Here is a 12994-nt window from a genome sequence, read left to right on the forward strand (position 1 = left end):
GATGGGAGTTCTGACAGTGATAAGGAGTTGTATGAATTTTACAATGAATAAAACTTGAATTCAATAACTTTTATGTAATACATTGTTTTTCAAATTTTGGGCCCCAAAATTAAGGTGTGTCTTATACATGGGAACCTCTTATACATGGGGAAATATGGTATGTTTCTACCTCATCACTCATTAATTTCCTCCTGGGCCTCTTTCCAGAACTTCTCAAATACCACCTCCTCCTGGAACCTTCCCAATCTTCCCAGTAGGAGTAACTTCTCCCTTCCTAAAGCCCCTCCACCTCTGCCAATACCTCCTTCCCCACACACCCCTGGGGGCTCACCTGTGCCAACGTCAGCATTAATCTCTGCTGAGAACAGAGCCCACCTATCACCCCAAGCTGCCCTTCTCTGACAGAGCTTAGGACATACTAAGGGTTAAATAATAAATATGAAGATTTATGTCACTACATCCTTTTGGAATAAACTTTTTTATTCTCCAAATGAGTTTATTCTTTTTCTCAGACATTATACATTATACAACCAAAATGTCTCAGAAGTTTATAGCCAAAGGTGGCACTATGATCCTGATCTCTTATGATGTTCCAGAACTTTGCTGGTCGCTGGAACCACTGAGGAGATGAATAAAAAGACTCTAGGGGTTTCCGACCACTGATGGGGTGGGAGCCCTACTGAAGGGAGAGCAGGGTGGGTTTTGGGGAGGGAAGTGGTATGGGCAGAGGTAAAGAGGGCCAGGCCGAAAGGTCCTGTAGAAATCAGAATAAGAAACAACACAGGTTTGAAGTGGAAGCAGCACATAGGCATATTCAGAGAGATTTAAAAGCACTTTTTAAATCTTTTTTTTTTTTTTTGTATTTTTCTGAAGCTGGAAACAAGGAGGCAGTCAGACAGACTCCCGCATGCACCCGACCGGGATCCACCCGGCCGGGATCCACCCGGCATGCCCACCAGGGGGTGATGCTCGCTCTGTCGCAACCAGAGCCACTCTAGCGCCTGGGGCAGAGGCCGGCCAAGGAGCCATCCCCAGCACCCGGGCCATCTTTTGCTCCAATGGAGCCTCCGCTGCGGGAGGGTAAGAGAGAGACAGAGAGGAAGGAGAGGGGGAGGGGTGAAGAAGCAGATGGGTGCCTCTCCTGTGTGCCCTGGCCAGGAATCGAACCTGGGACTTCTGCACGCCAGACCGACGCTCTACCACCGAGCCAACCAGCCAGGGCCAAATCATTTTCAATATACAAAAATCAATACCACATCACCTCAGGCATTGCTTTCTTAGTCTATGCATCCCAGCAGTATAAATATTCGTTAGGATTAAGTTTACTTGCAAGTAACAGAAAAATTCAACCTAACAACTTCAACAAGATAGATGTTTACATCTTCCTCACATTCAAGAAGGACAGAGGTAGCCAGTCCAGGGCTAGGAGAATTCTCCATGTGGCCCAGACTTAGGCTACTCTGATTGTTCTGCTGGCATGGCTGCCATTCCCAAGGTTGTCTCATAGTCCAAAATGGATGCTGTAGCTCCAGCCATTACATTTACCTTCCAGCCAGCATGCAGCCCTCCTTAAGGACATTTCCCATAAATTCCACAAATCTTGTGCTTGTGCCCATTGACTTCCAGAATGTAATCACATGACTACAGGTAGCTGCCAGGCAGGCTGAGGAATGTAGTCTTTATCCTGGGTGGCCATGCTTCCTGATGAAAGTGAGGTTCCAGCACTAAGGAGTGAAGACAGGCGTGGGGAGAGCCCACAGTCTCACTATTGCCAGGCCACTATCCCCTCTTGACAGTGAATCTCACCTTCAGAAATTTTTCCTCCTGCCACAAAAATGAGGTCTGTCTCTGCAACTTCACAAATATAATTCAACATAGTATTTTTCAAAAACACTGGGAAGAATTACTGTAAGCATTTTTTCATAAAAGATCACTCCTTTGAGAATAATTGTTTTCATATTTGTGTTTTTTTGACATTTTAGGAAGCAAAATTATATGCAAACATTTGTTATGCAAACCCCAAAGTATGAAGAAAGTTGTACTCAAATACCAAAAATATTGCTTCTATGCCTCTGAATTCCAAAAATATTTTTATTTTGCATAAAGACCCCCAAAAAAGAGGATCTTTTTTTTTTATGTCAAGGGAAATGAAACAGACAACACAGCTGAGGAAGACCCTGTGTAGATAGATGATGCATTTTTAAATCACGGGGCCCTTTAACCCTGTGTTTCCATGAAGGTGGCTTCAGATTGCTGGTTGTCACCATTACTACCTCGTGTGTTTTAAATGCTGACCTGCATAGGAAGGGAGTTGAAATTTACAAATAAAACATAAAATAATTCGAGTACTGAGATCCTCAAATATTTGATGTCAAATATTGTCCACTTGAAGAATATGGCTTTATGTGGAATCCAATATTGTAAACGAGGCCCTCTCTCTGGAGGGTCACCTGCAGAAACAGTGGCCATGGCAATATCCACTGGGGAGTCCTGGCCCTGAGCAGAAAGAAAGACTTCTGGAAAAGAGGCTGCAGCCTTCACTGGTCCCGGCAGCAATGTTGGCCACTATCTTGTGTCTCAATTCTCCTGCCTATGAAATGGCTCTACAGTGAGGGAAGGGGGAAGGGAAAGGGAGGCTGGGAAGGGGCGCAGAGGTGGGCCACAGAGTGAGGCCTGGAGGAGGGTGTTCAGGGGTGGACAAGGTGTGGAGCAACCACTGGCCAAGGCAGGGGCGGGTGAACAGGAGGGCGGTTACTATTACTGTGGCATCTGGGAGACTAAGGAGAAAAGCTTTGAATTCCTGGGACTGAGCAGAGCAAGGACAATGACCACATAAAAGATGACAGCCTGGAGTGGTGGGTGCAGGGCCACAGGGAGACATTCTGATTTAAGGAAGCCGCTGCACTTATGTGCTGGAAGGCATCTTTCCTGTGCCTGTGGCCACAATACTGCAGCCTCTAGATGTTCTGGATCCACCACAGGGTGCCAGAGAACAGGCCACACTGGTGCTGCTCACCTAACCAGGCACAGTGTGATGCTGTACAGCCTGTCTATGGTGGGCGCTGTTGTGTGGTATCAGGACACTACGTAGAACTGGACGCCTGTAATGGGGACTTTTAATGGATATTGTTCTCACCTCTACCAGGTATGGGAAGAAAGAAAGGCCCTGAAAGCCACCTGATCTTTCTGGGATGGCCCAAGGTGTTCCATAGCCCAGGCCAGGGACCCTGAGCAGAAAGGCTGACCTGCATCTGTGCAGCTGTGCAACCTGTACACACAGACAGGTGACACTGGCTCTAGCCAGGACAACTTATGAAATACTGAGATAATCACATTTCGTTTATTTTAAGGAACCACATAATATAAATTCCTCAGTGTATTTTCTTTGTGTTTCTTCCTTTGAGATTCACTTTAAAACTAAGCTGAGTGCACAGAAAATCACTTTCTTTGCTCTGTGCTACATAAAACCTGCCGACTGTCACTCTTCCATGTAATAGCTTTCAACTGGCTGACATATATCAACATGATATTTTGACGTGTTTAAGTCCCCAAATAGGTAATATTTCCTTCTTTTCTCCAAATTACATGGGTGTTGAGTTTGAATAAGAATGCGAAGTGGGGTATAGTCATGGCCGCTCAATTTCACTTTTCCTTAGAAACACATCACCCACACGGTCACCTGTTGCCCATGCTGGTAGTTGTTCCCTGAAGTACAAAGGGACCTTGAGGAAGTCAGAGACATGGCACCCTCTGTCCTCAAAGCTCACTGGTAGCACTGCAGCCCAGACACCCCCTCCTCAGAGCCTTTGAAGACAATGAACAGAGAGTGACCTGAGCAGCTGTGCTTTCCACAAAGGCATCGCTGCCACTAGGCTGAGGCAGGGTCCAAGTCCTGACCCCTGCTTCCTGTAATGATGACCTTATTTGTAGATATAATAAAGGTAAGACCTGGAGATGAGAGCCGAGATTCAGACCTTCTAAGAGAAGAGAAAGGAAGACTGAAGACCCACAGACACCATCCTAAATCTATTCAAGAAATTGAATTTGCCCTGGCCAGTTGGCTCAGCAGTAGAGCGTTGGCCTGGCATGTGGGGGACCCGGGTTCGATTCCCGGCCAGGGCACATAGGAGAAGCGCCCATTTGCTTCTCCACCCCCCCTCCTTCCTCTCTGTCTCTCTCTTCCCCTCCCGCAGCCAAGGCTCCATTGGAGCAAAGATGGCCCGGGTGCTGGGGATGGCTCCTTGGCCTCTGCCCCAGGTGCTAGAGTGGCTCTGGTCGCAACAGAGCGACGCCCTGGAGGGGCAGAGCATCACCCCCTGGTGGGCAGAGCTTCGCCCTTGGTGGGCGTGCCGGGTGGATCCCAGTCGGGCGCATGCGGGAGTCTGTCTGACTGTCTCTCCCCGTTTCCAGCTTCAGAAAAATACAAAAAAAAAAAAAAAGAAAAAAGAAAAGAAATTGAATTTAAGTTAAAAAAAAAAAAGGAGAAGAAACACTCCCAGAAAGAAGACAACCTCTGCTGTACCTCCAGACGGCTTTATGAGAAATTCTACAAACATTTGAAGAAAAAACGACACCAATTGTAGAAAAACTCTTCCAGAAATTTCAGGACAAGAGAACAACCCCCAAATCATTCCATAAGGCTAATGTTGCTCTGATATCCAAACCAGATGTAAACATAAGAAAAGAAACTGTAAAGCAATATCCCTCATGAATACAGATGCAAATATTCTTTAAAATCTTTGCAAACAGAATGCGACAATGTAACAGGATAAAATTAAGCCCATGCAGAAACATGGAGATATCCATTCACTACCTCTACTCAAAATCTTCCTCAAGTTTCTCACCAGTAAAATCAGGCAAGAAAAAGAAATGAAAGGCACTAGATTAGAAAGGAAGAAGTAAAATTGTCTTTATTTGCAGACAGCATGATTTTCTACCTAGAAAATAAAGAACCTATGAGAAACCTACTAGAACTTGTAAGTGAATCCAGTAAGGTTTCAAGACACAAAATCTATACCTGTATATAAATCATATTTCTAATACTAGCCCTGAACAATGAAAACTGAACTTTTTGAAAAAGTACATGTGTAGCCCTGGCAGGGTAGTTCAGTTTGTTAGAGTGTCCTCCCGATACACCAAGGTTATGAGTTCAATCCCCAGTCAGGGCACATACAAGAATCAACCAATGAATGCATAAATAAGTAGAACAACAATTTGATGTTTGCTCTCTCTCTCTCTCTCTCTCTCTCCCTTTCTCTCTAAAATCAATAAATTAAATTATTTTAAATTGTAATTAAAAATAAGTGCATGTACAGTAGTACCAAAAAATTAAATAGTGATAAATCTAACAGAAGAGGTATAAGATTTGTACACTGAAAGCTATAAAACATTGCTAAGAGAATTGAAAAAAACCTAAATAAATTGAGAGATATGCAGTGTCAATCAAAAGACTCAATAATGTCAAGATGTTATTTCTCTCAAAATCAATGTACAGAGCCAACATAATGCCAATCAAAATTGCAGGGGAATTTTTCTGTGAAAAATCACAAACTGATTCTAAGATTCAAGTGGAAATGGAAAGAATCTGGACTAACTGGAAAAACCTGCAAAAAGCAAAACTGACTTTAGTTTGAGAAACTAAAGCAACGCTACCTGATTTCAAGACATATTGCAAAGCTACAGCAATCACGATGATGCAGAATTGACATCCAAATGGATGAATAGATCCACAGACGGGATAAATGTTCCGAAGTAGAAGCACAAATATGTGTTCAGTTTAGTTTTGACAAAGATGTGGAGATGTGAAAATTCTGTGGAAAAATAATAGTCTTTACAATAAATGGTGGAATAACTGTATATCCATATGCAAAAAATGAAACAGCCTGGTTGTTCTTCTTCATTTCATATGAAAATTAGCTCACAAAGGCCTGAATAGACCTGAATTTAAAATATGAAATTTAAGACTTTTCAAAGAAAACAGGAGAAAATATTTGTGACCTTGATTAAGGCAAGGCCTTTTTAGATATAACACTGAAAACACAAGTCATTTAAAAAATGACAGATTAGGCCCTAGCCAGGTGGCTCAGTGGATAAAGTGTCATCTCGGGGCACCAAGGTCATGGGTCTGATCCCGTGAGGGCACAGACAAGAAGCAACCAATGAGTGCACAACTAATGAAACAACCAAATGGAACAATAAATTGATGCTTCTCTCTCTCTCTCTTTCTCCCTTTCTTCCTCTCTTGTGCTTCAGGATGATGCTCTAACCAACCGAACTATCTGGCCAGGGCTAAAATTTTTTATTTATTAAAAAAATTTTAATGACGTTGGTGTAGGTAAGTCCTTCTAAAACAGGATACCAGAAGCATGACTCATAAAAGAAAGATATTAATAAATTAGACCATCAAAACCTAAAACACCTGCCCTTTAGAAGATGCTATTGCTTAACAAAAATAACATGCCAACATTTAACTACCAAAAAGCACAGGATTTATTGTTTTTCCTGAGTGTGGGTTTCCTGGGAGGTTTGTTCATTGCAGGTGCTATGGTCCCTCATTCAGCCACATCCACCTTGGGCTGCATCTACCTGGGGCAGAGACAGCTACCTGGGACAGGGACCATCACCTGGGATAAGGACATCCACCTGGGAATAGGAACCTCCACCTGGAACAGAAACATCCACGATGGCCTCATGCCCCCTGCAATCTGTCTCTACACAAGATCAACACAACCAATAATACTCCTCCACATAAGCCATGAACAATTAGAAAAAGTAATAGAAACAGTAATATTCCTTTATTTTACCATTGTAAAATTATAATGTATCCAGGAACTAGTCTAATAAAAACATGGAATCTTTATGTAGAAAACAATTTAAGTGCTCTCAAAGAAATTAAAAGAAGACCTAAATTTTAAAGCAATAATAACCATATTGTTGAAAAATAATGCTTAAAATTGCAAAGTCATATATTTCTACATGAAACATATATTTTTATTTTCTGTATTTCTTTTTTTTTTTTTTTAAGTGAGAGGCAGGGAGACAGGGAGGCAGAGAGACAGGCTCCCACACCTGCCCCTACTGGGATCCACCTGGCAAGCCCGTTACAGGGCAATGCTTTGCCCATCTGGGGCCGCTGCTCTGTTGCTTGGCAACTGAGCTATTTTAGCACCTCAGGTAAGGCCATGAAGCCATCCTCAGAGCCTGGGTCAACTTGCTCGAACCATTCAAGCCATGGCTGCGGGAGGGGAAGAGAGAGAGAGAGAGAGAGAGAGAGAAAGGGGAGGGGAAGGGAGGGGAGAACCTATCTGCTTCTCCTGTGTGCTCGGACCAGGAATTGAACCCAAGACATCCACACACCAGGCCGATGCTCTACCACTGAGCCAACCGGTGAGGCCTATTTTCTGTATTTCTAATGCTATGACCTCTGGGTGTGTTGCTGACCCCTGACTGCCTTCCTCTCCTAGGGCTACCCAGCTGGGAGCACACCTCTCAAACACAAACCAACCAATCCAGACCCAACACCTCCACTCTCTCCTCTATCAGGCACTCACACTCCAGGCCACTGTCCCCTGCCCTAATCACCTCAGGGCAGACACCAGACAATCAGGGGCAGCCAGCCCACTGAAATTATTCAAACTAGCCAATCCTAAACCTGTTTACTCTTTCACGGCCTGTTCCCTCCTGTGGAAACCACAATAAAGGGTTCCCCTCAGTCCCTCTGCCCCCTGACCTTCCCTGGCTCTTCCTCCATCCCATGTCCCTATATGCCTCCTGCTTCTAGGGAGCTGTAAGTAAAACTTCTTCCTCGATGATAGTCGTCCCCTTGTCTGTGTGTCTTGCCACACTTGATTAAACCAAACTCCGGGTACCCTTCAATGCGTTCTTACTAAAGCAATCCACACATTTAATACAATCCGCAACAAAACTTCGAATAAAAAATCTTTAAGCAACTGGACAAATTCATTCTATAATTTGGATGGATAAAAAGGTCTATGAATCACTGAGACAATTCTTGAAAAGAAGTGCCAACAGAAATGCACCCTGCGGGTCACTAAGGCACATTATTCCCAAGGTATAGATGTGAAAACAGTGTGGTGCCAGCACAGGAACAAATAAACCAATGGAATAAAATAGAGCACCCAGAAATAGCTTCATAAATACTTCTGTTCGTGTCCAAAATGGAACCACAAGTGGAAGAGAGACTGATAAATAGTTATGAGAATACTGGGTTGCTATATAGAGAAAAGAAATCTTTAGACAGGTTAAAAATAACCATAAAAGGCAGAACTAAAAATAAATATTAGAAGAAAATGAAGGAGAACATATCTTCCTTTCCTGTAAGTAACTCTAAAGTTCAAAAAGTAAACACACCACAATCCCCAGCCCCACGGCAACCAGCATGCACAGGTGTCCTCAGTTCATCTGGAGGATGGGAAACAGCTCTCTCTCTCAGTCTGCCTGCTTAAAAGAGAAGAGCAGGGGGCCACAGGGACCCAGCACCTTGCTCCCAGCATCTGCACTTCAGAAGGTTCCTGGATAACCTTGGTAATTAACAGGCCCATCTGGTGGTTTTTCCAAACCCAAGACACTAAGTCCCAGCGATAAATTAAAGTCTATTCCCCTTTTTTGAAAGAAATCGCTTATAACCCCACATCCAAGACCAACTTCTAATCAAGTTTCTGGAACTCTCTAAGACTTCTAGAAATTCCATCACAGTATTAAAATTGATGCCTAAGAGTGAATGACCAATGCCAGCCAACCAACCTCCCAGCCTGCACTATTCTCCTTACAATCCCACCTGCCAGGCCCCACCTGTCACTCTCAACCTCAAAGAGAAAACTGACATCCTCAAACACAGAGGACTTTTGTCCCAGCCTGTTAGCTGTCTCTCCTTTCCAGCTGTATCAGCAAGGGGTCCTAACGCCTTGTCCCAGCCATCCCTTCCCCGGACCTTGGATTCTCTGGACTGAAATGGGGCCATCAGTGGTTTTTCACTGCTCCTGCAGGGCTGGCCCTTTCCCCTCCCCGAGGAACAGGCCCTGAGAATAACCTCCCTAAAGCAATGTTCTGGATCTGCTCCCCTCCCCACCCCTGCCGCTTCTTCTGCACTCATCCCCTCTGCCATCTTCCATCAAGCAGCTTTCCAGAAAGAGACTCCTGGAATTCCTACTCCCTGTCTCCTACATGGCACATTGCAGGAGGTCTCTCCTGCCATCTACTACAACTGGACATCCTTTAAGTTCTATTCTGGTCAGTCCTCCAGAGAGGACAATTCTTAGACTCAGCCCTCTGAGCCCTCCAATCCTCCTGCCTGCTCTCCTAGTGACCTTCAGCCATTGTTGGCCTCTGAGGGTCCACCATGGTTTGTTGTGAATGACTGGAGCACACTGCCTCTGGCTCTCTCCTCTCCTCTCTCCTCCTCACTGTGCCCAGCCTCTCGCATGGCCCTTCCCAGCTGGGCTCTTGTGTCTGAGACCAGAGCAATTACCAACCCAACCCCCAAAGTCAGCAGAGGAAATAGTGCCTGCCTGTGTCCACCAGCAAATAATGCCCCCCACAGTCCCCAGGGCCTTTCACGTCATCACAGCAGAGTGGAAGGTAACACTGCCACTAGCTGCTTTTAACAGATGTGCCAACTCAGGGTCAAGGGGAGCTCACTTGCCCAGGACAAACCTAAGGCTCTGGAGTGGTATTGGACCCAGCCCTGCTCTCTCCTTTCTATTAGTGTTGTTGTATAGGGTGCCAGGGGAACCTCTGGCCTCTCTTTTGGTCCCAATTTTCTCCCTCCATAAAAACACAGAAGGGGCCCAGCATGACAATAAATACTTCACTGTGTTAGAGATGAGGATTGTAGCCGGGTTATCAGAGGGTCGAATTACTCCCTGTCCCACTGCCCAGACAGGTCTGGCCTTCCTGCAGCAATGCATGAAGAGCTGGGGCTCCTTCCCCTGATGTCAGATGCCCAGGTGTGAACAGAGGAGCTGCTGGACTGTGTCCCAGTCATCCTCCCTCACCACCGGATGCCTGCTCCTCCATCTCCTGACTGTCCAGGCCACAAGGAGAGGCATGCCGAGAAAGTTGGCTGTTTTCACTACAAAAGATTTCAGGTGAATTTCTGAAATTTATAAAACTTTGAACATGAAGCTATTTCATTTTTGCCCTAGTAAATACTGTGCCATTAGTCAGGAACCCCCAAAGGTCTCCCCTACAACCTGAGACTAATTCCTTGAGCCAGAGTAATTAGGAAATAATCGCTTGATTCAAACCACTGGGTCTCAGGTAGTAAACGCCTCTGTATACCCCCTCCTGCCTGGTCCCACAATCTGGGTGGGCCCGGTGGTCTGAGTGGACCCCACGTGCCTGGGATGAGGCCTACCCTAACAGCCAGGACTGGCACAGACCGAAGAGAGTGCAGGGAGAACCTCCTTCCCCCAAGTCTCCTTCCAGTAACCCAGTCTGAGCAAGGACAAGGCAGAGGGAAGAACAGCAGCTGGAGCGGGACTTGGGACGAAGTCGTCATGGTACCGAGTATGCAGTGGCCCCTCACACGTGCAGACTGGCCAGGCCCTGCCCCTCGTGGGCCTCACGATTGCACGGGTTGGGGCAGCCTCGCGCCCAGACCGGGATTGTGTGGGCGTGGAAAGGAGGGACTCCACAACCACAGCGAGGGGGATCGCGAGTACTGGGCGTCTGTCGGCCCCAAACCCTGTACCCGCGTGGGTCAGGGCTGGAGCCACCCGCTGCACCCGGGCAATGACCTGAGCCGCGGAAGGGGCGACGTGGCGGGCCTCACCGCGCTGGGGACGGGCCTCCTCTTCTCCCGGGACGCAGCCTGTCGGCGGGTCCCTGTGGCCTCGCCAGACAGGAGGCGCTGCCGAAAGAGCCTAGGCGCTCCTCGGGACACACACTCCCTCATCCACGGTACCCCGCAGCCCCCCAAGAGCTACCCCGGGTTCCCCCGAGCACCGCGGGGTTGGGGCAGCGATCCAGGCCCGCGGTGGGCGGGGTTTGAGACGAAGCCCCGCCCCGGCCCCGCCCCGCCGGCACCACCCGCCCACGTCACGCCAGCGCCCCTCCCGCGCCTGCGCGGCCGCACACCCGGCCCGCTCCAGCCGCCGCGCATCCTCGTCCCGCGTTCCTCTCCCCGCTCTGCGCTCCGCTCCGCGCCCCGCTCCGCGCCTGGCCCTCCTAGCCCCCCGGCTCCCCTTGCGGAGGGTGGCGCGGCCATGAGGCTGCGGGGACGCGGTCCTCGGGATGCCCTTGCCTCCAGCTCGGGGGCCGGCGACGCGCGGCGGCTAGCGCCCCCGGGGCGGAACCCCTTCGTGCACGAGCTGCGTCTCAGCGCCTTGCAGAAGGCCCAGGTGGGTGCCCGCCCGCTGACCCGCGTGCACGGGCACTGGGCCGCCGGAGGGGCGGGGATGCGCGGCTGGGAGAGGTTCGGGGAGGGGCTTGAGGAGGGGTCCTACGGCGCGGCCCACCCCGGCTGCTGCTCCTCGGGCCCCCGAGACCCGCGACCCCCACACTGCCCTGAGGCCTGCACCTCGCATTCTCAGACTCGGCCGCCCTCCCCTCATCCCAGGTCCCCACACCTAATTTCCCGCCTCCCGTGTCCTGAACCTGGCTCCTCATCCCTTCCTCAGACCCCCGCACTCCGAACCTGGCCCTGTTCCGTCTTTCCCTGACCCATGCAGCCCTTTTCCTGATCTCCGCACCCCTTCCTTTGATCCCGCACCCCCCGCCTCGGTCCACGCGGCTCGGTCTCTGGTCCGGTAGTCCACTCCCGCAGCATGCAGGCCCCGCGCGATGCTGGAGTGGACTCCCCTGAAAGTGACTTGGTTGCTTGATGAGCTTCGTGTATTGGGACCTGGTTGATCTTTTGAGTCAGTGCCAGAAACTGGGTGCGGGCTCTTGGGATCCCCTGAAGATGAATAGCAGAAAAATTTACACCTCTACGTTTGCAAGTTGTTTTCTGGGGAGTGTGCAAAGGATGCTCCCCTGGGAGTTAGTCCATAACTATTATAGAAACAATTGTATACAACTTCGGTTCCAGCCTGAGGGAACAGTGTGCCGCTTGCTTTCATCTGGTTTTATTTGTGGGCTCGTCTGGTCCTGGCTGAGGGATGGGCAGCTGCAGGAAGCAGTGAGGCCTCCACACTTATCCCTTTTCTGTATGTGGTTTCTGACCTGGTGGAATGACCCTCTGGCTGTGCCAGACCTCCATGCTCTGGTTGTGCTCTGGTTGTGCGTAGGGCATTTCTCTAAGATAGTTCACAAGACTGCCTTTTTTCTTACTTCAAAGCACACACAGATAAGCAGGTGCAGATCTGGGACTTAAGTAGTTGTCCAATTGGTGGGAAGTATATATCCATCTGTGATAAAACATTTGGGCAGGACTTTGAGAATATTTTAATGTGTAAAGTAATTCATTTGAAATAATGTTAAAGTGAAAGTTCTTTAAGTCACTCTAAAGCTGTCATTTTCTGGGACTCCTGCCTTTTCTTGGCGTGCTTTCTTTGGTTGGCATGGGTGCACACCTTTCTGGTGATAGGAAAGGGCAAGGTTGTCCCCAGTTGGCTCCTGGTCCCTTTCTCATTGTGTGTCTAGAGCGAGGCACCAGTGTCTGCCTACCATGTGGTCTGCCTGTGCTTTGTTCACCTGTAGCCTTGTACTCATCACCTACCATGTGCTGTGCCCAGCATGCTAGGAGGTTAGGACACACAGTCACTTCCTCTGTGCACCAAAATGGACCCTATCCACCAACCTTGCCCTCCCGCTTCTGTGGTTCAGGGGGCTTCATCCCACTGTTCTGCAACGTAGAACCCTCCAAGTCGCCCTGGGGATCAAGTGAGCTCTGACTGCTTTAGGTGGTTTCCGAGGTCCTTTCTGGGCCCTGCCCCATCCTCAAGCTTGTCACCATTGGCTCCAGCTGCCACAGGACTCTTCTTGCCCACTCTCTCCCAGCCTCTCAGCTCCTTCCTCCTGAGATATCACCCCC

At 48.4% G+C, this 12994-nt stretch overlaps 1 protein-coding gene across 3 annotated transcripts in view; it reads left to right on the forward strand.

The window, feature by feature from the left end:
- Positions 1-11097: 11097 nt before the first annotated feature.
- Positions 11098-12994, forward strand: part of LPCAT1 (lysophosphatidylcholine acyltransferase 1) — a 47291-nt gene continuing 45394 nt past the window's right edge. For 2 of the 3 annotated variants that reach the window (XM_066374847.1, XM_066374856.1), the window contains exon 1: positions 11098-11360. In XM_066374847.1, the coding sequence (XP_066230944.1) occupies positions 11226-11360 (135 nt within the window). In that variant the 5' untranslated portion in view covers positions 11098-11225. The remainder of the gene's footprint in view (positions 11361-12994) is intronic. The other variant, XM_066374865.1, reaches the window with a different exon arrangement.

This window comes from Saccopteryx leptura, chromosome 1, assembly GCF_036850995.1.
Source record: "Saccopteryx leptura isolate mSacLep1 chromosome 1, mSacLep1_pri_phased_curated, whole genome shotgun sequence".
Lineage (NCBI taxonomy): Eukaryota > Metazoa > Chordata > Mammalia > Chiroptera > Emballonuridae > Saccopteryx > Saccopteryx leptura.